Consider the following 26,761-nt stretch of genomic DNA (forward strand, 5'->3'; position numbering starts at 1 on the left):
TAACAGTCGGAAGAGCGATTGAAATGGTAGGAGGGACATCACAGCTTCAAGTGGTTACAGATTTCCCATCCTACATCACACAGGCACAACAAATAGACGACTGTGTCCGTGGGAAGCAGGGCTATTCATTTCGATCTACGGTGTCCACAGATCAATTTATTATAAAAAATATTGGTCGAAACCCGGACCAGAACCATGCAGGTCCCCTAAACAGGGGACTTTACAGCTAAGAGGTGATAATGAAATAAAATCATTTATTTTGTAGTTTACTGGAAAAGTTTATTATGATAAAATTGGACAATTGGTAATACATCATAATATAACATGTACTGTAGCCGTAGTATCAACATACAATTGTACACCTCCAAAAGACATCAAAAACAGTGATATTGGCTGGACGCTTGTGTTTCAAGAACATTAATTCAGCATGTGTCCTATAAATATATATATATTTTTTAAATCACAATATAAAAAGCAAAGTAATACATCATGAACATCCGCTACGCTCCCAAATCACTGCAACAAAGCACTGTTTCAACCACAGTATTTACCATTATTTAGTCAAACAATTTTACTGACAAAAGTCCTGATGTCAAATCAGAATGATGTAGCCCAAACAAAACACATCATTATCCGCCAAACTTTTAATGTTGAAGCACAGATCAGCTGTAATTGATCCTTTGGATCCCGTCTTTGCTTCTTTAATGTTTAAGTTGTTTTGGAGTGACTGCTTATGTTCGCTTAGCTATTTAGTGTGATGAGTTCAGAGTGAAAAGCATTACCATCCAATATTGGCACAGAGAGAACAGAACAATTAGCCAACACATTATGGCTAAATGAAATATATTTACTTCAGATGCTTTTTGTAGTTTTGGTTCATTTCAAAGGTGTTAGTTCATTCTTAATGTAAATGCTTTCTCTCTGTAGGTATGAACTGTATTATGAACACAGAAAGGTAGACTATCTGTTCTTCACTGCAACATCCTTCTCTGCAGTTGCTTCAAAATGACCTTTTCAATGGCTTTTTAAGATCCATATTTAATAATAACATGAAGTAATCTTTCCCCACCTACAGATAAAACTCCCTGTACTTTGTGACAGCACTTCCAATCCAATGCTGAATCTACATGTTGTTTTAGCTAATCAAATGCATGACTTGGATATTGTGTTTAAGAATGATTGTTTTCCTTGGTAAGTACTGTTATGTAAGATAATATGAATGACATGTTCATTCACCTTGAAGGCTTTTTTGTGCTAACTTGATGTAAGTAAGCCACATGTGTGTGTATATTGTTGGAACAATCGCGTCTAATATGACAATGATTGATTGATGATGATTGACTGATGATGGATTATGCTAATGTTGTCAGATGTTGCTGAAATTCACTGTAAATCTTGGTGCATCGTTCCTCATTTCCCTCCATTTCTTCAGTTATCATCATGTACAGAGATAGATACATACAGTTCTTGTGTCAAATCACGTCTTCAGAGAGTTGCTCTAAGATAGTGAACTGTCTGTGTAACAGAAGGCTTGATAGAGGAATAGAGCATATGTACAGAGTGGCTGTCCATTCTTCAGTTCCGTAAACATTCATGAAGCAATGTTTTATTTTGGTGCTGGGCTTTCCTTCCTTTTTAAGAATTTGGACTTTTCAAAAAAAGGTATGAAGAATATCTTAAGATATGTTCAATTCCAGTTCCTTGTTCCTGGAAAAGCAAAGTTCCATTTCACTAAAACACACAAATATACCAAGTACAACATACTGCACTTCAGTAACAGTACAGAGGAACTAAAGGAGATATCACTTAAGAATACACAGAAGTATTCAGAGAAATGTGTAATCAGTGTTGTATTTCCTTCCAATGCAGCATAGAGAGACAGACGTAAACAGAAATGAAAAATAAATGTATCTTTTTATAGTTTTTTTTGACACTGAACTCCGGCTCTTAACTTCAACTGAGGGACTAAAGTTCATCCTCTCTTCAAAGGTCGGCCTTGCAGTAAAAAAAATCCACACAGCTGCACAGTCTCTGTCTGGTCTGGCCATCAGAAAGGACTATGGCCTACTGAGTTGGAAGGAATAAAAGGGCACTTTGTAAAAAACTTGGGCTGCAACATTTATCCTCTTTTCTGAGAAGACAGATTACAGTCAGTCATAGTTCATAGGTCATCCTCCTAGCTCCCACCCAGAAACAGTTCAGGTGGTGTGTTAGGATTCACGGTCGCTGTCCTCAGCCCCGTACATGTCAGCCAGTTTCCTAAAGCGGGGCCCCCAGTCACTGAGATAGTTGTAGTCCTGGTCCCCTTCAGAGGATGCTGACCCCAAGGAGCTCAGAGACTCAGCCACTGAGCCGGTTCCCTCATAGGCATATGTGGCCAGAGAGTCATAAGGGGGGGCAGTGGGGTTACTATCGTTATCCTGCACCCGCTGGTTTATGAAGTCCCGGACGTCTGCGTTGTCCCGCGACGGGATGGCTGTCCGTCTGATAGGGGGGTACAGAGTGCCCGAAGGGATGATGTCCCGCCTCTGCTTACTCTCCTCGATGGCCTCGGGGTTACGCAGAGCCCCGATGTCGAAAGCCTGGGTGTCCTCCTCTCCGCCCCCCTCGTCATTGTAGCTGACCACGTTGTCTCGCACGTCCTCTTTAGAGATGATCAGAGGCTCCTTCTTCTTCTGCCTCTTCAGAGCAGCAAACAGCACTATGATCACTGAGAGATAAACAGGGAGAAAGAGTCAGACAGGGACAGAGACAGAGATGGACACATAGAGAAAGAGGGAGAGATGGAGAGTCAGCGTTAGAGAGAGGTTTGCTGTTCAGGGCTGGGGGATTTCATATTATCTTGCTGCTCATGCTGCAGTGAACACTGCATTAGAACACGGCCTGCTTCATGCATCCACAGCCCAGTAACAATTTAGAAACGACTGCAGTAGAGATGCTGAAAAATGTTTTAATTCCAACATCGCAATGAGATTGCAACTACTAACTTATAAATAACCAAGAATAGTGCCACATTTTAAAGCTGCCATATGTAACTTTTTAGGCGACCCGACCAAATATAGAAATGTAAGTAATAGATATGTCATTCTCATTGAATGCAAGTCTAATAAGTAATAGATCTGATCTATGTGTGCTATTTCTATGCTTCCCGTTCTCAAGTTTCGTTGTTGCGTCTTTGAATTTTGTTTTTGTAGACCAGCTTCAAACAGCTGAAAATACAATATTTTTGTTTATTGTAAATATATTTCAGAGTGGTTTAGATGGTACAATGATTCTCTACACTATACAATGCTTATTTTGTCACATAGCCTCATTTCAGTTTAACTATTAGTATTTTAGAAACTACGAAATGTTGGATAGATTTCTGCATATTGCACCTTTAAATAATTGCATTTCCATTACACTGTATATGTAGTTAATGGTGCTGAAGTAATATATTGGGGTAATTGCATTCCATGTTTTATTAAAGTAACTCCTGGTGTATAAAAGGTTAATTTTACTGCCAGTCCTGTTGAATTACTATCCTGTCCACAATCTCAATCCCCTCAGACTTGTTTTGATCCTCTATATATAACACTTTTACTGTAGACAGCCAAGAGTGAAATAGGCTATCTACTGGGAAATGTAGGGCTTTTCTTAGAAGCGCCTGTGTGTGTGTGTGTGTGTGTGTGTGTGTGTGTGTGTGTGTGTGTGTGTGTGTGTGTGTGTGTGTGTGTGTGTGTGTGTGTGTGTGTGTGTGTGTGTGTGTGTGTGTGTGATATACAGAAGGGGCAAATTGAATTACACTATAACCTGTGGAATTTCTTATTAAAGACATATTTTCCAAACAGTTTGCATACATTAATATGAATGACTAAATTGGAGATGGAGATGCGTCAGAGACTGACGGACCGACACACAGAAAGACAGACAGCTATGCTCACTGAGGAGGATGATGACACACAGCAGGATAGCCACCAGGGCCCCGGTGCTGAGTCCAGCTGAGCTGGTCTGGGCCTCGGCGTTGCACAGTTCCATGTTGCCCTCGCGGTCGCAGGTGCACACGCGCACCGTCAGCGTCCCCGTGCTGCTCTGCATGGGGAAGTCCCCGTCCGTGATCACCACAGGAACCAGGTAGATGCTCTTGTGCAGTTGGCTGTAGCTGGAGCGCCGGGTTAGGACGCCAGCTGTGTTATCTAGGGAGGGAAACAACATACAGTACCAGTCAAAAGTTTGGACACCTACTCATTCAAGGGTTTTTCTTTATTTTTACTATTTTCTACATTGTAGAATAATAGTGAAGACAGCAAAACTATGAAATAACACATATGGAATGTATAACTCAAAAAGTGTTAAACAAATCAAAATATATTTTATATTCTTCAAAGTAGCCACCCTTTGCCTTGATGACAGCTTTGCACACTCTTGGCATTCTCTCAACCAGCTTCACCTGGAATGCTTCTCTAAAATGTCTTGAAAGAGTTCCCATATATGTTGAGCACTTGTTGGCTGCTTTTCCTTCACTCTGCAGTCCAACTAATCCCAAACCATCTTAATTGGGTTGAGGTCGGGTAATTGTGGAGGCCAGGTCATCTGATGCAGCACTTCATCACTCTCCTTCTTGGTCTTCTTCACTATAATATCAGGTGATGACTGGTGTGATAGAGACCCCAAAATATCCTACAGTACAGTACTCACCGCCATTGTCTTTGACTGTGAAGTTGCCTCTGTAAGCCCCCTCCATAGCCAGACTGAAAAAGAACTTGTGTCCACCCACCGGGTCATCTGCATCCACAGCACTCACCGTCTGGATCTTCTGTTTACGGGATAAACAAACAGATTGATAAAAAACAAACAAACAATCTGTGTGCTCTCAGATAGCAAAAACAGTTTGGTTCCCCTGGTTTGTGACATCAGAGGAAAAATTGGAGGCTAAACTTCTAGGATATAGACCATCTATATAGACCAAACAGATTGATATGTTTATTTAATCGCTGGCGTAAATAACCATTGTGGAAGATATATTGTGGATGATTTTATTGAGTCCTCTCAAGGGATCTTGCTTGGTAAACAGGAGCACAGCAAACACAAACACCTCAGTGAATTTATGATTATGAATAATGACAGAAGGATGAAAGGCGAGGGAGTAGAGGAGAAGGCGTGTGCTGGGCACCTATTTAAACATGCCCTTGATGTGTGACAGCTACTGTCACCTGCCTTGTGCTGCCATGATAGATTATCTCATCAGCCGCCTCACAAAGTAGACCCTGGAGACCAATCGCTACCCCAGAGGACTGCAGTACTCATCACAATGCTTTATCACCATTTACATACATGGGTATTCCTGGGCATATACTGTACCTATTGTAGCACCTCTAGATGTCACTAGGATATGGACGTAATTATAGCAGCTAGAATATTCAAATCATGTTATTCTATCATGGGACGTAAGTGGAGGATCCGTGTTCTGTACCTGCCCAGCCTTAGTCTTTTCACAAACAAATGTCTCGTAGAAAGAGGCGAACTTGGGTGCGTTGTCGTTGACATCTAGAAGACGGACATAAACAGGCACCCAACTGGTCTGCAGAGGTTTGTCTGTGTGTAGAAAACATACACATCACAACAATGTATAATAATTGCAATAAATAATTATGCATGATTTTAGTTTTTTTATGTTTCAACAAAGGACAGAATATAATCATTGAACTCCATAGCCTTGGTAGAATTGTTTGTATTGTGAATTCATGTGCATGATAAAGCTAAGACTTACTGAACTCTGTTGCGATAACAGAAATGTTGTGCCAGGCAGCTTCTTCTCGGTCAAGAGGTCTTATGATAAATATGGACCCATTCCCAGAATGCACGTTGAAAAGCCTGTCTAGATCAGTACGACGATCAATGGAGTACCTGTAAAATAGGCATACAAATATCGATATAAGAACAAATAAAAGCATGGAGTATTTTCTTCCATTCCCCTTGTCACGACTTCTGCCGAAGTCGATGCCCGTCCTTGTTCGGGTGGTGCTCGGCGGTCGACATCACCGGTCTTCTAGCCATCATTGATCAGTTTTTCATTTTCCATTGGTTTTGTCTTGTCTTCCTACACACCTGGTTCCAATCCCATTCATTACATGTTGTGTATTTAACCCTCTGTTTCCCCTCATGTCCTTGTCAGTGATTGTTTGTATGTTATGTACTCGTGTATGTTGTATCGGTGTGCGATGGGTTATTTTTACCCATGTTATTTTTGTACGTTGGTTTTAGAGTTAGTTTTTGTTAATAAAACTACTCCAGTTTAACCAAGTTGATTTCTCCTGCGCCTGACTTCCCTGCCACCTACACACACGACTATGACACCCCTACAACCTCTACTGCTGCACTTGACAACCCTTTGCACGGAATTAGTCTTTCCTGCCCTCTCTGTGTATTCACAAAATTATTCTGAATACTGCACACCCTGGGGATCTGCCCTAAACAGCCAATGGGACTTAAATCACTCTATTTTCCTCCCTTTCTTCTTTACCCTGACTGGCCTGGAAGGAAAACAGCCCTGAACAGAGGCACAGAACAGACCAGCCCCATCAGTTTGATCATCCAGCGGATTACGCAATGATCTAATTAAATGTATCCTGGAATGCCCTTTCAGTGTATTTCCATGAGGAGTGGTAATTAAGGGACTTTGGACATTGATAAGAACTCACTAAAAAAGTGTGTGTGTGTGTGTGTGTGGAGATAAACAAAACACACAGCTTGTCCTTCACTCATTAGTCTTTCTATGGACACAACGTATTCTCGACTCCAAATTTAATGAGATGGCAAATTCAACTCTAATCCTTCTACATTTAAAAAAAAATACTGTAACACAACCTTTAACACTCATCAAATGACCCCTGATACAAATGATTATAACCAATCTCCCCATGACCTTGGTGTGGGTGGTACGTACAGGAGAACTGAATGGGTGGGCTGGAGGGGAAAACAAAGCAGTGCTCTAACTAACCTGACTGGACTGTTGTATCCATCCGGGTCCATAGCCCTGACAGACCCTACTGCAGTACCCATGGCTGCATCCTCCTTCACCTCCATCACGTAGCTGGCTTTCTCAAACAGAGGAGGCTCATCCACATCTTCTATGCCGATCCTAACTGTGGCCATGTCCTTGGTGGGTAGGTACCCCAGGAAGCGAGTGTCCAAGGTCTGAGTGTTCTGTACCTGGATCTCCAGTGTGTAGGATCGGGTCTTTTCATAGTCCAATGGCTGCAGGGACAGGGACACAGTAGAACATAAAAGATGACTCATGTTTTGTAATGATGCAGTACAAATGTATTTTGATAAAAGCGTTTCTGATGGTCTAATGACCTCAGGCCTATCCCGGGCTGATAATAGGGTATATATGCCCTATAGTTTTGGCTGACTATCTTTGTCATTCACAGGGATAACAGATATTACCTTTAGAACAGTAATGATGCCTTCCTGTGAGTCTTTGTCCGTGATGACATCGAACATGTCCAAGCCATCCCCACTGACAACACTGTAGTACATCTCCGCATTCTTCCCAAGGTCTTTATCTACTGCGTTGATTCTCCCAACTGGGATTCCAGTTTTTATAGACTCTGGAACGCTGAACTGATATATACCTGGAATCCCAAACAGACACACATACTGTATGTAAATCAACGGATGTTCTAACAAATTAAACTTTGAGATACTTCATATTAGACTATTTGCATTTGTAGCATTCACTCCCATTTCACCATTTGTGTCACTAATTATGTTGGAGAGTATAAGGAAAGTGTCTTAACGAAACGGAGCCAAGACAGCCTGGAACCATGAACAGAATTGCATAAGCTTGTGACAAATAGAAGAGGTTGTTTGTCTTCCTCTGGCATGGTGAGTGAGTGTTTTTTTTGGTGCCAGCTTCTCCTCAACACTACCATGTTTCTGATGCTAACACATTTAACAATTCAGATTGTTAGTGAGCCTGTGAGCCTGTATCACTACCCTGCAGCAGTGTTAGTGGTGAATTAACCTTGTGCTCATGGTGACCAATTAGACAGTTTCTGTTTCCCCTAGCATGGTGCTGACTGGGGGTGTAAGCCCCCTGCTGTAAGGTGTCATCAACTGACAAGGTGGAGAGAGAGATGTGAGAAGGCATATCTCACACTGTGTGTGTATCAGAAGTTTCTTCCCCTTTAGTTATCCACCATCCAACCACTGGACTTTAACAGAATAGCAATGAAGAAAGCAATCTGTCAAAGTCAAACAGATTCCGGGATGTTTCTCATTTGTGTGTGTGCGTGTGTGAGAGCATGAGAGAGAGAGAGACACTCAGTATTACGCTGCTCATCTAATCAGGATTATCAAGATGATTCACTTCGTGGGACCCGGCATTGCAATTTAATCACAGCTAACCCTATATAAGACGGACACACTTCCACACACAGTACACTGACACTACCACTTATACTAGGACTACTATGAATACTTCAACCACCAGTATAATTCCAGTCATTGTGCCTCACTCTTAGTCTTCTACTCACTCTGAGAGAAGCGTGGGGGGTTGTCGTTGACGTCGGTCAGGGTGATATTGACTGTGGTGGTTCCAGTTAAGCCTCCCCTTTGGCCCGCCATATCCTTGGCCTCAATCACCACCTGGTAGTGCTCCCGCTTCTCCCGGTCCATCTCTCCAGGCCCCAGGGCTGTCCTGATGATACCTGAGGACAAACCAGAAGAATACAATATTCATGTGTCATATAATATAATGAGATGTATTGTTAATGAGTTAGCTAAGAACATTTATCCTTCTCTGGTCCTGTAGGGATTGCTCAAGGTGCCACCATGCCAAACAGACTTAAGTGATGTGGGTATAGCTAGAGTGACCTAATTTATGTACATGTCCTTTATTTAAATACTGCATCAGAAACTACTGTAGTTACAACTACCAATGGGAATAATGTAACTAATAACTGTTAGAAAAGAAGCACCTCTTGCAAAGAAATGGTCACCACAACCGTTTCACATGGCTAAGACCTTGTGCTTGGATTTAATGAGAAACATTTAATACTGGTATGTAACCTAATTATTTTTATGGAACAGTAAAAAATGGCAACCACCCCGACCTTCCATTAGATAGCACACAAGACCATCTGGCCTGGCTCGTTTTGTTTCTGTGAATGGGTTCTATCATCTGCAATATGACTGTTTTCAGATAAACTCTCAGAAACATCTCTTTTTTTCCAAAGCTTGGGATTTCATGTCCTCTGGTGTGATGGGGACATCATCTTCCATGTCACATCAGGGATAAACCATATCGTTGTTAAGCCACACAATAATCTGCCAGTTGGAGGCTTTTATTGTTTCCATTTGTTTAAACACAGAACGAGTGACAGGATGTTCCAGAGTGCACATTAGAAATTATTAAATGTTTCAGTGTACTTTGGAAAATGCACAGGGGGCTGAGAGAATAGCAATGGCTCTGTCAGTCTGACTCTGAACATTACATTACCGTCTCTCTCTCTCTTCATTGTAGTAATAATTGCTTTGAGGAATAAAAGAGCATTGCTGGTGGTTCAAACAAACAAACAGACGGACAGACAGACCTGTGTTTGGGTCCACAGAGAAGTATGGGTGCCCCTGGCTGATACTGTATCGTAGTTTAGCGCTGTTCCCGTACATGCTGTCATCTGCATCCGTGGCTGTTACCTGGGTGACTGAAGTACCTGAGAACGGAAGATAATAGCTGAGGATGAATATGAACTCACATCAACTGTCAAAACCATTCATGGTTCAAAGAAAAGCAAACAAAATATTTGACACTTTAAGGCACCATTGACCTTGAAATGTTACTTATCTTTAATCATCAAAGGTTAAAACATAAATTGAAAGGTCATGACCTTGTCATGTCAAAAGTCAAATTAAAGTGAAAGAGCACATACCTATATTAGACCTCTCAGGTGCACTGGCAGTGTAAAGTTCCTTTGCGAATTTAGGCTCATTGTCATTGATATCGTGAAGTTTAACGATGAACTCTGTCTCAGGCTCCAGTTTCAGGCCTGTGTTCTTGTTGACCACGGTGGCTCGGAGGGTATAGAAGGCCTTCTCCTCTCTGTCCAGTCTCTTATTAGCATGGAGGTCACCATTGTTTTCATCAATAGTAAATATGTCTCCAGCCCCGTCCCCGGTTAGAATGTACTTCAGGGTTCCATCCCCCTTGTCAATGTCAGATTGAAGCTGCCATAGAAAATCAAAAGCATAGTCAACATATTTGTCTCCTTGGAGAAATGGGGCCTGAACTCAGCAAGGCAAATACCAGATGTATACTACAGATGTAGGATCTTAATTTCATCACTCTTTTGTTGCTGAGAATTTTCCTGCACGGCAGGAAATGCAAACTTGTAGTGTATTCAAGGTTTAAAAAGTCTTCTGAAGTCTAATTTCAACTTTAAAATGTAAGACTTGATTTGCCCTAGCGGAAAATCTATCAACCCCTACAAAAATGTTAAATGAATTATAATCAACGAACGAAGATCTGTTTCGGATCAAAACGTTCTCAATAAATCGGTGAATTGGGAGCTTTAACAGTGTGCAGGCCTTCATGTTCTATACTATTAATTATAATCTACATAAAACATTTTTTTTTTACCTTTATTTAACTACGCAAGTCAGTAAAGAACAAATTCTTATTTTCAACGACGGCCTAGGAACAGTGGGTTATCTTGCTTGTTCAAAATGACAGATTTTTTTACCTTGTCAGCTCAGGGATTCAATCTTGCGACCTTTCAGTTACAAGTCCAACACTCTAACCACTAGGCTACCTGACGCCCCATAATAATGAACATTTCCTGTTGCTGCAGGATTGCGTTCAACAGACCTAGGGTTTATTCCATATAAATATTGAAGTCCATTTAGGGATTGGACTAGCACGCCAATGGGGAAACTCCCTATCTAATTTAACAGACAGGAATGAACATGGAATTGACCCCAACTCAGCTAGTAAAACACCAACAGATTTACAGTTTGCATTAGATGGTGTGACAGTTGATGGGTTGTGAGGAGGAGTGTGAGAGACAGGTAGGGTAGGTGACGGGTGCTGATGGTGAGTGACTCATTCTGTCTTTCCTTAATACGGTCTTGCTTTGCTGACAACGTCTTGATTTGTATTAGGACTAAAAATCTAAAAAGTAACGCTCCGGTTTCTCTGTACCACCATACCTGGCTTATAAAGGTTATATGTTATTTAGTACACACATTTAATACCTACCCATTTATCTGTCAAACAGTATATTATCTACCTCTCCAGGTCCCTTTGTCTATCTAAACTGCTAGAGATTATACAGTAGTACACCAATCCAAACAGAGATTCACTGAATTAATTAGTGAACATCCCAGTGCACTCTCAATGCCCTCTTATCACTGTCATTGAAAACACACAGCAAGCCAGGTAATTGTCAAAGTACAAGGCAGTCTCAGAACATGCACACTTGAATGAAGCAGGAGTTGACAATGATCGAGGGAAAGAAAGGAGAGAGTCTTTGAAAACGAAGAAAGCCAAGATGGTATGAAGCCTAGATATGACAAAGGATGAATGATTGACGCCTCCCACAGATGTCTTAGAAAATCACCTAAATCCAACATGTAACACATAATACCTGCAATTCCCCTCTGAGCACATATGTTTCTCTCATCTCTTATTCCCATGCCTCTGAGTAGACATTATGCAAATTTGAGCAATGGGCATAGAATGGGGCTTTATTCTCTACCATGCTCAGTGTGTGTCCCATCTTTACTGCATCACACGTATACGCATTTCAACAGTGCTATAATTATGTTGGTGGTACACCTAAGCACATAGGCGGTGTTCCATAAGGCTAAGGGAAGCTAAGCTTCTCCTGAAGTAAATTGAATTAAATGGCAAAATGTAAGACCAAAATTGGCTAAAGAAAATTGTGATAAATAGAAAAGTTTAATTTAAGGACCAAAATTTTTTTTACAGCTGCACCATACAGGTTGCAAAATAGTTCGGAGGAGATTTTCGATGTACCGATTCCATAGCACATGGTTTATGAACTGATACATAAAATGACGCCAGACTCAAAACAAGTTTTTCAATTAAAATTATTATACAAAATTATTGCAACCAATAGAATGTTATATATATGGGGGAAACAATCATCCCAGCTCTGCAGATTTTGCTGCGAAGAGACAGAATCATTAGATCACTTGTTTTGGTACTGCCCTTAAGTAGCTTGTTTTTGGTCACAGGTTCAGGAATGGCTGAAAAAATGCAACATTTACTTGGAGTTAACTCTGTTGGGTGATTTGAAAAGTCATAGTAAATTGATCAATGTAATAATACTCTTAGCAAATGTGTTTATCTTTAACCATTGTGTAGTGATCGGGTCTGTGGGACCCATTTTCAGTGTTTACGAAAATAAAAATGATACAATGAATTATATTTTAAACCTGAGACTCATTGGCCTTGGCTCATTTTCTGTGAAGAACATGTAAAATAACATACTTTCACTGTGCACCCCCCTACACATTTATATTACATAAGTGGATTTCGGGTCCACTGGACCCGAGGGTAATAAAAGTGTGGAAAAGTGTGTGTGTGTGTAGGTGAAAACAAGTAAAAATGAAACAAAAAGGTTTGCTGTGTGCCTTCACTCTGTCTTCCTCCACCCTGGACCTGCTGTTTCAACACAGCACCAATAACCTGTCTGTCTCCCTGCCTGTCTGCCTGTCTCCCGCTTTTCTCGCACTCTTTACCCTTTGTAGTGTGTGAAACTACACAATGTCTTGCGGGACCTGCAAAATGTTATTACAATACATTATGTTGATACATTGTAAAGAATTCTGTATTTTCCCACACTCTACCAAGGCCAGGTGCAAATTGGGGGAGGGACACAACAAATAAATAGCTTTGCTTGTGTGGCTCTTTACCACAATCAATCAGTATGGCAAAAATAATATCTGCTCAGAGGGCCTTAGAAATTATTTTGCAGAGAGAAAAACTAGTGTGGAAGGAGCGTCTTCCACTTTGGAAGATGAAGAATTTTCCAAATATGAGGATCATGTCTCTGTCAATTTGGAATCTGACAGTGAGTTGGAAGAAGAGGATGAGATTGACCCTCAGCCAGCCCCAGGACCAGCCATCAGCAGCCAGCCCTAGGACCAGCCCGTCAGCTACCAGCTAATCAGCAGCCTGCAGGAAGAGAAATATGGATGTCAACAAAATGGTGAAATTGAATGGTCTTGTTGCCCAAGGAATGAGCCCAAGGAGGCCTACAAACCTGACTCAGTTACACCAGCTCTGTCAGGAGGAATGGGCCAAAATTCACCCAACTTATTGTTGGAAGCTTGTGGAAGGCTACTCAAAACGTTTGACCCAAGTTAAACAATTTAAAGGCAATGCTACCAAATACTAATTTAGTGTATGTAAACTTCTGACCCACTGTGAATGTGATGAAAGAAATAAAAGCTGAGAGAGGCCCAGCCAGGCATATCGCAAAATTTCAAAATATAATTGCAGGAAAACAGTTTGGAAACCAAATGCCTATTGCTTTAGAGAGAAGACAATGAAAAGACTCTAATCTGTCATTTAGTTATCAAAATGATCAACTTAATTGAGCGAATGGTAGCCTATTTTATTGGCACCCGCGGAGCATCGGCCATATCCCCGGTGATTGCGCATATTCACTGTCTTTATTATTGGGTCAGTGCCATTTGAAAGTTTGTTCTTGGACAATAATTTCCTCCTCCAGGTTAGATCATATTTTATTTGTGTCTCCCTTTTCTGTAAACCTATTAGATAGTTGCAGACAACGTCATTTTTATTGATCTGTTTGTCAGTTTCAGCAGAGTACAGCCTACCCTGTAATTAAAAAGATTCTGCTAATGTCTCCAGTCATATACATTTGATTTAACCTTTACTTTGATAGAGAGCCAATACTGACACCAAGGTCTCTGATATACTGTGCATTTGGAAAGTATTCAGACTCCTTGACTTTTTCCACATTTTGTTACGTTACCTTATTCTAAAATGGATTAAATAGTTTTTTTCCCCATATCAATCTACACTCAATACCACATAATGACAAAGCAAAAACAGGTTTTTAGAAATGTTGGCAAATTTATGAAGACTACAAAACTTAAATATCACATTTACATAAGTATTCACACCTTTTACTCAGTACTTTGTTGAAACACCTTTGGCAGCAATCACAGCCTCAAGTCTTCTTGGGTATGATGCTACAAACTTGGCACACCTGTATTTGGGGAGTTTCTCCCATTCTTCTCTGCAGATCCTCTCGAGCTCTGTCATGTTGGATGGGGAGCGTCACTGCACAGCTATTTTCAGGTCCGGGCTCTGGCTGGGCCACTCAAGGACATTCAGAGACTTGTCCTGAAGCCACTCCTGCGTTGTCTTGCCTGTGTACTTAGGGTCGTTGTCCTGTTGGAAGGTGAACCTTCGCCCCAGTCTGAGGTCCTTAGCGCTCTGAAACAGGTTTTTTGTTAAGGATCTCTCTGTACTTTGCTCCGTTCATCTTTCCCTCGATCCTGACTAGTCTCCCAGTCCCTGCCGCTGAAAAACATCCCCACTGCATGATGCTGCCACCACCAATCTTCACCGTAGGGATGGTGCAAAGTTTCCTCCAGATGTGATGCTTGGCATTCAGGCCAAAGAGTTCAATCTTGGTTTCACCAGACCAGAGAATCTTGATTCTGATGGTCTGAGAGTCCTTTAGGTGCATTTTGGCAAACTCCAAGCGGGCTGTCATGTATCTTTTACTAAGGAATGGCTCCCGTCTGGCCACTTTACCATAAAGGCCTGATTGGTGGAGTGCTGCAGAGATGGTTGTCCATCTGGAACTCTGGAGCTCTGTCAGTGTGACTATCGGGTTCTTGGTCAGCTCCCTGACCAAGGCCCTTCTCCCACGATTGCTCAGTTTGGCCGGGTGGCCAGCGCTAGGAAGAGTCTTGGTGGTTCCAAACTTCTTCCATTTAAGAATGATGGAGGCCACTGTGTTCTTGAGGACCTTCAATGCTGCAGAAATCTTTGGTACCCTTCCCCAGATCTGTGCCTCGAAAGAATCCTGTCTCGGAGCTCTATGGACAATTCCTTCAACCTCATTGCTTGATTTTTGCTCTGACATGCATTGTTAACTGTGGGACCTTATATAGACAGGTGTGTGCCTTTACAAATCATGTCCAATCACAGGTGGACCTGTTTTTTCTTTGTCGTTATGCGGTATTATGTGTAGATTGATGAGGAAAAATGTGTATTTAATCCATTTTAGAATTAGGCTGTAATGTAACAAACTATGGAAAACGTCAAGGGGTCTGAATACTTTCCACGTGCACTGTAGCCTAGGCCTACTCCACTATGCACTGCAACAGTCTTTTTTGCAAACAGTGATTGAGTTATATTATTAGCCTAAATTTTGACTATCCAATTTACTCATCACATTAGTAATAGTAAGCTATCTTACTTACAAGTCTGGAAATGTGATGATGCATGGAATGCTTTATTATAACGGTTAATTTTTATGGTGACTCACGCGCGGTCTTAGCCTGAACATCTATAACACACAACAAGGCTGTTCAGTTCCGTCAGAGAGGACAGAACAGTCAACATCACATGTGACAGATAACATCTTATTATATGCATGGCAGCACAGAGCCAGGCTTGGTGGAGAAAAAGAGGGACCTGACAAGGTGAATCATTTTCTACAAGGCATATGGAAATAATCCACCATACTGCGTTGCTCCACTCCCCAGGGCTCCACAGAGTAACCTAATGCAAGACTGGTGGTGGTGGCTTTCTCTCCTCTCTCCCTATCTCACTCTCTTTCTCGTTCTCTCTCCCACTCTGCGTGTGCCCTTTTTTCTCTCCATCCTTGATCCTCTCCCTGCATGCTCTGTGAAGCTGGGTCTCGCTGTAAGAGCCTGGAGGGTTACAGGGTACAACAGGGTACTACAGGGTACATGGCCTCAGTAGCTCCAGTATTTCTTCTATCTCTAGTCTTCTAAAACAGGCCCCCTGCAGTGCTGCAGGCATCTCCACATCTACCTACTCCACAATACTACTTCTGATTCATGGCTCTATCTATTGTCTTCTGAGATCTGAGGTAAAGGTGGCAATGCATGCTGTTGTTGTACATCAGAATATCCCAATCCTCGTGGGGGGATATAGTCTCAGGTTTATCTGGCCTGAGACATTGATATTAGGTTTGGGTGGTTTCCAGATTTTCATACCGTTCCTGTACCATACCGGGGTATATGGTATTACCGGCAGTGCACACACGGGGTGTTATTTTAATATGTTTTTTTTTTTTACACACAAAACAAATGTAGGCAGCAGGGATCTTGATCCAGGAGGGGATTGATTGTCTCTGCTGTAATCAAGAAGCTTGATCTTGCAAGATAGCCACTTATCTAGCAAGTTAGCAAACCAAATGCATAGCAGGAGCCCTGAGCATAGATAGTTAACTTGGTCAAACTTTATGTGGATAGTCTGGATTTTCATTCTCTAGATGCTCTACAGATGGTCATACTATCAAAAAACTATCTGTTGATTAGCAACTAAAGTTAAGGTAAGGAGTAAGTAGATAGTTAGTTAAAATGTTACTGATAGTCTGTAGAGCATCTACAGATGGACTATCCAAATAAAGTGTTACCGTTAAGCAGTGGTGTAGCAGCATCCCCGCAGCCAAGCTTTAATGGTCCCCTAACCCCCCAAAAATGTCAAATAAATTGACAATTTTTGTACGGTTTTTAAAATCTTACCGCCGGTATTTCAAAATACCCCAGCATACGTTATATACAGTATACCGCCCAAGCCTAATTGGCATTTGATGCTCTGGGAGATTTCTCAATATTCATATTATCTTTGTGTCAAGGCCGGAATTCAACAGTTGCAGACAGTGGAGTTTTCCCCACACACTGAAGTGCATGGCAACAATAAAACAAAAGGAAGGCTAATGGACATACCTTGCCAATGTACTGCTTATCACTCCCAGTGTACTCTTCCTGTAGAAAGAACTGGTTCCACATCCATCCTCGTTTGAAACGTTTCAGTAGCTTCCCTCCCTTTGCTCCGTCTCTGTCCTCCTCTCCTCCCATCTCTAACACAGTCTTCCTGCTAATAGACGTGGAGTTCACATAAAGGGACAAGCACGCCCATATCATGGTCAGCAAACAAGTCCTCATGGTGGAATTGTGGTATTTGCACAGAACGCCAATCCTCTATCTGCGCTGGTTTTTACGTCCTTTAAGGGAGCTGGGCTTCACCCTCATAGTCCTCTTCCTTGATGGCTGTGTAGAAACCTTGTGGAGGGCAAGATGAGAAACAATTATAGGGACAAATTTTCACTCTGGAGATCATTTTGTTTCCCATTGAGTTTTTTCCCCGTCCAATTTCCATCCATTTTGAAAAGAGGGGGTATCATGATGTGAATACAGATAGTACAAACAATGCATGAAAACAAACAGACAATCGAATAATGCTATTGAAAACCTTAATTGAAAAAACTGGAATGCCTTTGATTTCAATAAGCCTTTAACACAGAAAAAACTAAAAGGGGTTTGCACACTAATCAATTAATCGATAGTCCACATCCACATGAACTGCTCTATTTTAGAGAACAGAACACTTACAGAGCCAATATGTCACTTATTGTAGTGTCCTTTTCTGTATCTACTGTGAACACTATCTGCATTGGTGTTATACAACCTAATAACATGCCATGCTGACCAGATGAAATATAAACCACACACAGACAGAAGCATCCTGCTACCAGCAATCATCAGCTGCTTCACTCGTCAAGCCATGCCTCGGCCCCTTTTCTACTTATCAAGGAAATTGCCAACGTGATTGCAGTGGAAAGGGGGGGGTAGTGCAGATGTATTTTCTATTCAGTGCATTTCTGTTTCCCCCTCTACGACGTGTGATCTACAGTGCCGGTGCTGGCATTAAATGTGTGCCTACTCATCAGCATAGAAAGCTAAGGATCAACACTGCTTCACTGACGGTGACAGGGATGGATGCAGAGGCCATGAATCAGTTAAAAGACATAATTAAGATGGGCGGATTAACTCCTGCAATCATGTCGTTGCTTTTCTACTGCTGCCATTCAACCTTTCAACCTCTCTTCCATTAGGGCCATTATGCCTGCTTTATGAATTAGACTAATTGAATAAGGTACCAACAGATACTAAAGTGTATTGATTTGCTGTCAGAATCAGTCTGGTTAAAAGGACCCCAGGGGGTTGTAATTGTGTGCTAGGGTACTGGGGACCGTGGGCTGGGGGTTCTTACTATAAGTTCAGTTGAGGGGATTAATCCCTGTGTATATCAGTGTGGAAGTGAGGCCTAGAAAACTGCAAAGTAGAGTAGTGGGACTAGCCTAGTGAAGCACATTAGTCAAGGCCCCAGACCAGCCGGGAGCCATTTGCCTCAGCTTTGTGACCTGTTAAATCCCCTGACAGTCTCTCGCTGGGGGAAGTCACCTGGATCTAGAATGTTTTTTTTACATACTATATCAGAGGACACAGACACATAGCTTCCCATACATTCCCACTACAACATGTCTGCTAATTCATTGACAGGTCCTGCTGAGAGACAAGGGTCCATGCAGTACAGCCTGAATATCAACTTGTGTGAGATGAAAGAACAAGCCACTGGTTAAGATTCACTGGAGCCTACCTCTGTACGTTAATAAAATAACACATTAAAACCATCCAAAGGCTGCTCAATATTACTAAACATTAAGCTGAATAATCATTATATTAATAACACATCATATTTATTTCAGTCTGTATTCTGGATTTGATACATACAATATCTATCTAAATGCATCCAATATACATTACCATATAGATTAGTATTACATTCATAATACAGACTCAGAAATACACAGGGGAAAAGTCAATCTTCTATTCTGGACAACATGCCATCTCATGTCACTGCAACACAAACCTACTAGACCATCTAGTATGACCTTCAGGTGGCACGACACTCGTTCTCTCCCTGCTGCCTTTAAAGCCTTGCATTTCATGGCAGGGAGATTTAAAGTGTAGGAGGGCTGTGCTGTAGGGTGTTGAAGAGTAGGGCGGGGTAGGGGGGTTAGAGGGGGTCTGACAGGCTGTGGGGAGTCAGCGGGGAGGCGGGTGGAGAGCGAGGACCAATAGACTAGCAACACCTGTGGGGGTGACAGGAGTGAAGAGCTGGGCTTAAGATTGTGTCATGTGGTGGGGGTGAGAACCCAGCACAGCAGCTCAGCCCCTTCTGTTCTGCCACCCTGCAGACAGCCTCAGCTACTGCCTTAGCCTCAGCCACAGCGAGCCTGATGAGACTGCCTCAGCCACTGCCACAGCGAGCCTGATGAGACTGCCTCAGCCACTGCCACAGCGAGCCTGATGAGACTGCCTCAGCCACTGCCTCAGCGAGCCTGATGACACTGCCTCAGCCACTACCTTAGCGAGCCAGATGAGACTGCCTTAGCCACTGCCTCAGCGAGCCTGATGAGACTGCCTCAGCCACTGCCTCAGCCACTGCCACAGCGAGCCTGATGAGACTGCCTCAGCCACTGCCTCAGCGAGCCTGATGAGACTGCCTTAGCCACTGCCTCAGCGAGCCTGATGAGACTGCCTCAGCCACTGCCTCAGCGAGCCTGATGAGACTGCCTTAGCCACTGCCTCAGCGAGCCTGATGAGACTGCCTCAGCGAGCCTGATGAGACTGCCTCAGCCACTGCCTCAGCGAGCCTGATGAGACTGCCTTAGCCACTGCCTCAGCGATCCTGATGAGACTGCCTCAGCGAGCCTGATGAGACTGCCTCAGCCACTGCCTCAGCGAGCCTGATGAGACTGCCTTAGCCACTGCCTCAGCGATCCTGATGAGACTGCCTCAGCGAGCCTGATGAGACTGCCTCAGCCACAGCCTAATGAGTCCCACAGGAGCAATTAGAGGTGAAGAAAGGAGAATGTCAGCCCTGGGCTGCCTGTGTGTGAGGAGGGAGAGGGAGAAGGCGGTCAACAGGTGAAAGAACTGCTACAACAACAGGGCAGAGCAGCCTTATAAAGGCACCTAATGGGTTCCTGTGTCACAGAAACATGCACACTGTCTGCAGACTGCTAATGAATAAGTCATGGAGGTGGAACTATCAGCTGTTGACTAACTTTTGGAACAGTTTTAATGTGTACTGTATTACAAAAGCGTATGAATTTGGTATGGTACAGCAGCTAAGGCTGATATAAAATAATAGAAGCACACTAAAAGCACCCAAGGCCAGAAAAACATGTTTTTCTATATCTATTCCACAGTATCCAACTTCGCTATAAAAAAGGTATGTCTGGAAGGTAAATTGCATTTGGGTGGTGGATGTTAGGAGGGGGGCTGCTATCAGGTTGCCACCACTCGGAGCGATAGGCAACCAAGCAGCTGACTGTCATTCCCCAGGGACCAGTAGGCCATCAATACCTATTGATCTGTCTGTTTAGGGAGGGGAGTCTGTCTAGACTATAGACTTCATGATGCCATATTATCTATCACTTTTCTTGGCTCTGCTTGTAACACTCTTTGACTTGTCTGCTCTAAATGATAAAGATTTCCTCCTCTCAGGTAACATCTGTTATTTCTTTGTTTTGTACCGTTGAAAACAAAAACAATGAGTGAAATTAAATGATGAATGATAACCTGACATATCTTATTCAATATAGCAACCCGCCCTTCAGAAAGAAAACGGACCCTATTTGCATTGAGCAGTCTGATTTGTGCTTGTACAACTATTATGGTGCATTCTCAGAGTAGAGAAGACTGTCACCCAACATGGGTGCTAATCCCTGCTCCCATCTCCCATCACTTACAAGGGTCCCAGTCCCTCCCCACTCCCACTATAATCTCCCAAGCAAAATGTGTGCACTAATCTTAACAAGAGGAGATAATAGATGTTGAGTGTGTGCGTTTTCCTGAATGGAACTGCCATGTGCCCCAACACAATTACTGTCAAGGAGCGTCGGTCGCTGTCATGCTCATACCAGATGGGACCTCTTAATTACGTAACCAGAAAAGAGGCATGATGTGATTTGGAGGCAATGCTCATTACATTGTGCCACCTCTGATTCTGTATGTATTGGTCCTGTTTCCATCATTGTCTTTGAATGGCGGGACACATGTCAGTTCCACACCATTGTACCTACAGAAGCTCTTCCTACATGATTGCATTTTGAGGACAAATAAATTCCCCTCAAACATAGATGTCGGCTAACAGTTTTCCAGATAAATACATTTGTGTGTGTTTGTGTTGTTTAGACCTCCCAAAGCTGTTTTGTTTCCTCAATCATCCATGCGTGTGTAGTGGTTCATTGCTTTAGTGTTGGATACTAAAGAAGATGACACCTTCTTAACCTGTGTGTGTCTTTCATTTATGGCGTCTTCGTCAATGGCGCTTCCTGTGTAACCCACTGTATCCCAGTGTGTGTTGTGGGTGGCTGTTTGGGTTCCTCCTTGGAGGAGGAGAATGCGTGAGAACGGCAGCTTTATGGTCTGCTTGTGCAAAGACCCAGCAGGAGTCTTCAAGTCAGAGCTTTCCTCCGCCATTGTGGCCAGGAACTGGAATGTGGCTGCCTCTCTATTACAATGCAAATGTGCCAGCGTCTGGTGGAGCTACTGTTTGTGTGTGTGTGTGTGTGTGTGTGTGTGTGTGTGTGTGTGTGTGTGTGTGTGTGTGTGTGTGTGTGTGAGAGAGAGGGCCTCCCACTGCGCACACACTGGTTGAATCAACGTTGTTTCCACGTCGTTTCACTGTTTCAAATGACATTGAACCAACGTGGAATAGACATTGAATTGACGTCTGTGCCCAGTAGGCTTGTTCTATGGCCGTGTTCCAGCTTCTCTAATGAACCATAAAGGAATCATGACACTGCTAGCCATTGCCATAACCATAGGAAAACAATTAGATAATATTAGATAATATTATCTAATTCAAAACCACTGTCCATATTCAACCAACTCCTACTTTCCTCATGCAAGAGAAGAATTTGGCTGGGAGTTGGGCCGAAGAGATATTCAATATTTCAAGTCTAAAATGTTTGACCTTCCACTCCCTGTTCCATGTTAACAGTAAACACCCACACATGTCAGAAGGGGGAGCAGCATTAAGACGAATCCCCTGGGAGAAAGCAGTGCAGTGGGAAGAGGGCAGGGTCAAGCACTGGATGACCCCCAGAGGTCAACATGTGTCATCATGGTTAAGATGTATGTGAAAGAAGCACTGGCCATCTTAAGTTATGCCACAGGTTTGGTCAATAAACTACTTGATGTTAGGCCTAACTGTATACACAGCTAAACGTCTTGCAAATGGTCAATAGGAGAGCAAATACCTCTATTGCCTCAGTTAACACATAGCAGATGATGGATACAAGGGTTAAACTATAGCATAAAATAAACATTTAAACATTGCTTTTCATTTTTACCAACAAATTCTCCTTCTTTCCCACAATTCTTAAATTCAATAATTGAAATGGCAGATGCAAAGTGTTTCTGAAAACTAAGCTGCCGTTCTAATAGAGCGACTGGGTCCATTAGCAATTATGTTTCAAACTAGCTTTCCTACATCAATGCCCTCTTTTCAAATCTCTTTCTGTGAAGTATTTTCACCTTCAATTAAGCTTGACAAAGCCTGAGAACTAACCAAACAAATAAAGCTAACATTTCTAATGGAAAGAAGAGATTGTGTGTGGGTATGACACCAGCGTGCGTGTTAGCCTCAGGGTGGGGATTCTGCACTGGGAAGAAATAAACAATCTATTAGCTTTAACAGGGAAAGAGCTCCTCTCTATTTCAAACACCAAACTCACATTTACAGCCAATCCTTCAATGATACAAAATAAGGCCTGTGGCAAAGAACACTTGTACTAGAGGTTGCAACTCTCAATCAATAACAAATCGATGGGCTTGTTTTCATAGTTGGTAGTACACCAACCTATCTGAAAATAATACATTCATTCCTATGCCTTCACGGATCTTTGAAGACTATTTATTGTATTTTTGTGTGTGTTAAATGTAGTGTTTTCAGTCCATTGATAGATTATCATGGGAATGTAAGTTGTTATTTTAGACTCTTTTTGTCCTTGTTATTCCAGGTACAGTAGTGTTAAAAAACAAAAAGAGATTTAATGACAACATTAGGCCTTGTTATAGACATGCGGACTGCTGATAAGGCTCCCTCTCAAGTAAGCTATAATTGCCATGGCTGTCAAACAGTGCATGAAAATGTTTGAAAAGGGGCTTAAGTTGTCTTCGAAAGACAATTTAATACTTCTATTCCAGGCAGAAGAGCCGATTTGTTGTCAAAAGTAATTGTTCATTTGAATATAACAATTCAGCAACTCATTATAGCTCTGCCTATGCTATTCAATGGCTTGGATATAGTACATTGTTCTCTCAGAAGACCAGTATTCATGGCGTCATCCCAAATTTCAGGAGTTTGATCTATAAAAATATCACAAACACCTTTATAGGTAAGTTCCTGTGTAACTGACGACAGACCTGTGCTTGTCAATCCAACCTCTCGCTAGCTTGACAAACACATGGGACAATGGCCCATTGTCAAATGAGGTGACACACAAGCTAATTAGCATACAACACTATTTACAAACTCTAGTGACATTTGCATACAGACCTCAAATAATTCAGTTCGATTATACTGTTTGACAAATGTGAGTGCACTCGGATTGCGTTGTGGTAAAATGAAACTGCTGACGGATGATGTGAATAAAGAATAGGTCTTCTGAGAATACAGTGGGTGGCATGTACTATTCACACTCACTCTCAATAACACTTTTAGACATGTAAGATGAAAGTAGTTAAGAAAAAGGCTATTCCAAGAGACAGATAGGTGTGTACTGTGTGATCAATAAACCCATATGGGAACATCCGTTCCTGTGTGCATGTTCCTCTGTGACCACATGAGGGCACAATTAAAGAGATGTGTGAATTTTCCAAATGAGACTCAATTGGAACACCTCACATAGTGGACATAGAAATGAATCCTAATTCCCCATAGTGAAGGGTCACATAATTGTTTTAATCTAGGTTTAAGACAGTAGGATAACCAATCCTTTTCTACTGGAGTAATCAGTGGAAAGCAGTTTGTTCCAAAGGTCACAGTGACCTGGGTGGGAACTGGGAAACTAGCTTAGAGCTGGGCTTTGTATAGTACTGGAGACACTCAGAATGTTGAATGTTGGGTATATTTACAACATCCACACAACAGGTCATTTATAAGATAATCATCATCAACCAACAGTATTGCAAGCTTCTTACAACAGCATTACAGTATTTCAGGCTACTAACATTCAGAGAAAATTATTTAGACCCATTGCCTGTCTTGGTACAGTTGGCTATGAAGTACTATGTGCTCAAGAAGGTGTGTTAATAATCAGTCATACTTACACTTTCTTATTCATGAATACACACCACAAAAATGTTTGACTAATTTGAACAGGCTAATTGGTCTTTAACACAATTATTTATTTATTTTAGTCATTAAAAATGCTATTTGGCAACCACCTGGAATTCATGGGTTAAATACATTCTAATTATTGCTGTGAAAAATAAAGGGCGATGTTTTGCCTGTATTTTCATTTTTTACATAATTGATCATTCACAAACTCCTGGGGCATGCTCTGCACGTAGGACATAGCCGTCTGAGAACGGTAAGATACAGGTGTCTTGCCTCAGCTCTGTACTAACGGGTAGACTAGACTTGGATTTAGGGTAACACCCACATCTACATTAGAGTATGTCCAGGTCCACAGCAATAAAGCGCCAGTGTCTAAACAATAAATAAAACAGAACACACCAAGCATTTGTAATAGGACATACAAAAAGGTTTACACTGTTGGCTATGAGTGCTTTACCACTAATACAATGCCAATATAAACAGTAACCTACAGTAGTCTACTATATCATGAAACTTTCCATTACCATTCAACAAACATGGCCATCATAATCGATTTAATCTAAAAAAAATAAACAAAAATCTATTTTACAAGGGAGCCTTGATTTAATTCCCTGACATGTAACATGAAATAGGAACCCACACCTTGAGCCACCGGTGCCAAACAACACTATCACCAAAGACATAATTGCCACCAAAGATAAAAAATAAAATAGATAACTTTAAATCGGATTAAATGAAGGGGTCTGATTGTATCATGACAGACTATTCAGGGAACATGAAAATATGCAGCTTTTTCGACACATAGCAAGTGCATTTTTATTTTCAAGAAAACATTCAAGTTTTAGCCTGATAAGATCAATTAGACCAATTTATGAGATAGTGTAGCTATAAAGTATCAAATGAAAGCAACTTTGTTGAAGTTATCAGCTATTTTTTTTAACAAACTGGAGGAAGCGCAGTTTACCGAACAATTTAACACATTAAAGTGCTCGTCTATTGTAAAAGACCGTCAAAAAGACAATATTTTACGACCGCTATTTCAGTTAAATAAAACACATTGACACTTACCACGGTTTGACGTAGCAGAAAGTTCAATCAATGTGCGCCTGTGTGAATCCGTTGTATGCGACCGACACACTGAACACGGAGTGGTCTCTCTCTCTCTCTCTCTGGCTCATGATGAGCATCTCTCCCTCTGGAAGTTGTCGGACCTTAGCTGCTTCTGATTGGGTGTCACGCGCTGGTCCACGATTAAAGGGACAGGCTGAGGTGAAAATTACGAATTCATCACCGATATTTATGAGGGGTTTTTACAACCTATTTTCGACAAGGGCACATATTTTCCCTCTGAGCCATTTTAACAGGATACTGTTCTTCTCCTGCCTTTCAAAGCTGATTAACATCTGAAAATAAGATAATATTCCACTGAACCACTGAAACAATTAAACATACAAAGATAGCTTGACAATGCTTTGATAATGTTTTGAGAGCATTTTAATAATGCATTTTAATAATGCAGTTTGTTATTGTCCTGTGCCTATATCTATACAGCTGCTACCACTAAGTTTAGCCACTTAAATGTCAGATATCCCACACTATGCACTATTTTCCACTTGCCTTAAATCAAGCTGTCTTGATCCACATAGACTGGGGTTGTTGGTTATGAAATGTTGTAATGAGAGGAAAATGTCAGCATTTGTGAGGCACTGGGTGGGTGGTTGAGGAAGGCACCTGAGCACTGTCACTGTCTGACGGTTAGAATGGCTAAAGGGTCATAGGGATGTGCTTCTCACTCTGACAGCGGCTTCATCACAGCTTCCATGTGATGTCCGGGGTATCAAGCTCTGTAACTCTGTTAATCTTTGAGGAGGAAGGATTCCCTCTGGTGACCTAGACACACATTCCTGTTGTCACATTAACCTTTTCTCTGAAGTATTTGATTAATATATCATTATACACACACCAAACAATCAAGATGTAACTACCTGGTAATACAATGTTACTTTTGTTATAACTTTGTTACTACACAGGAATGAGAACAACGGAATGTAGTGTTACCTGAGAAAATGGGAATATGGGCTCCCGATTGGCGCAGCGGTCTAAGGCACTGCATCTCTACAGTCCCTGGTTCGAATCCAGGCTGTATCACATCTGGACATGATTGGGACTCCCATAGGGTGGCGCACAATTGGCCCAGTGGGTTTGGCCGGGGTAGGCCATCAATTAAATACATTCTAAAAACAGGTTCAGCATCTGGTTCGACCGTGATCTTTGAACCAGGGGCTCGGGACGCGCATACTCAGGCTGACTGGCTAT

The 26,761-nt window shown here is 41.9% G+C and overlaps 1 protein-coding gene across 1 annotated transcript; it reads right to left on the reverse strand.

Moving 5' to 3' along the window:
- Positions 1 to 253: 253 nt before the first annotated feature.
- LOC106599349 (cadherin-6) lies at positions 254 to 25,657 on the reverse strand. Its single transcript, XM_014190544.3, has 12 exons — positions 25,514 to 25,657; positions 16,972 to 17,307; positions 9,915 to 10,209; positions 9,579 to 9,698; positions 8,520 to 8,693; positions 7,429 to 7,616; positions 6,980 to 7,236; positions 5,750 to 5,886; positions 5,453 to 5,574; positions 4,678 to 4,795; positions 3,924 to 4,175; positions 254 to 2,710 (listed from the first exon to the last, which is right to left on the reverse strand). The coding sequence occupies exons 2-12, from the start codon at positions 17,188 to 17,190 to the stop codon at positions 2,211 to 2,213; spliced, it is 2,382 nt and encodes a 793-aa protein (XP_014046019.1). The 5' UTR covers positions 17,191 to 17,307; positions 25,514 to 25,657; the 3' UTR covers positions 254 to 2,210.
- Between the last annotated feature and the right edge of the window lie 1,104 nt (positions 25,658 to 26,761).

The sequence above is a fragment of the Salmo salar genome, chromosome 03 (assembly GCF_965601325.2).
Source record: "Salmo salar chromosome 03, fSalSal1, whole genome shotgun sequence".
NCBI lineage: Eukaryota > Metazoa > Chordata > Actinopteri > Salmoniformes > Salmonidae > Salmo > Salmo salar.

What these genes read in the sequence shown, in the direction of transcription:
- LOC106599349 (XM_014190544.3), bottom strand. Translation starts at nt 17,190, where the DNA reads ATGAGGACTTGTTTGCTGACCATGATATGGGCGTGCTTGTCCCTTTAT. An exon ending in CTCTGTGGACCCAAACACAG is followed by an intron (nt 8,694 to 9,578) that starts GTCTGTCTGTCC and finishes GTTTGTCCTCAG; the next exon opens with GTATCATCAGGACAGCCCTG. An exon ending in TGTTATCGCAACAGAGTTCA is followed by an intron (nt 5,575 to 5,749) that starts GTAAGTCTTAGC and finishes TTCTACACACAG; the next exon opens with ACAAACCTCTGCAGACCAGT.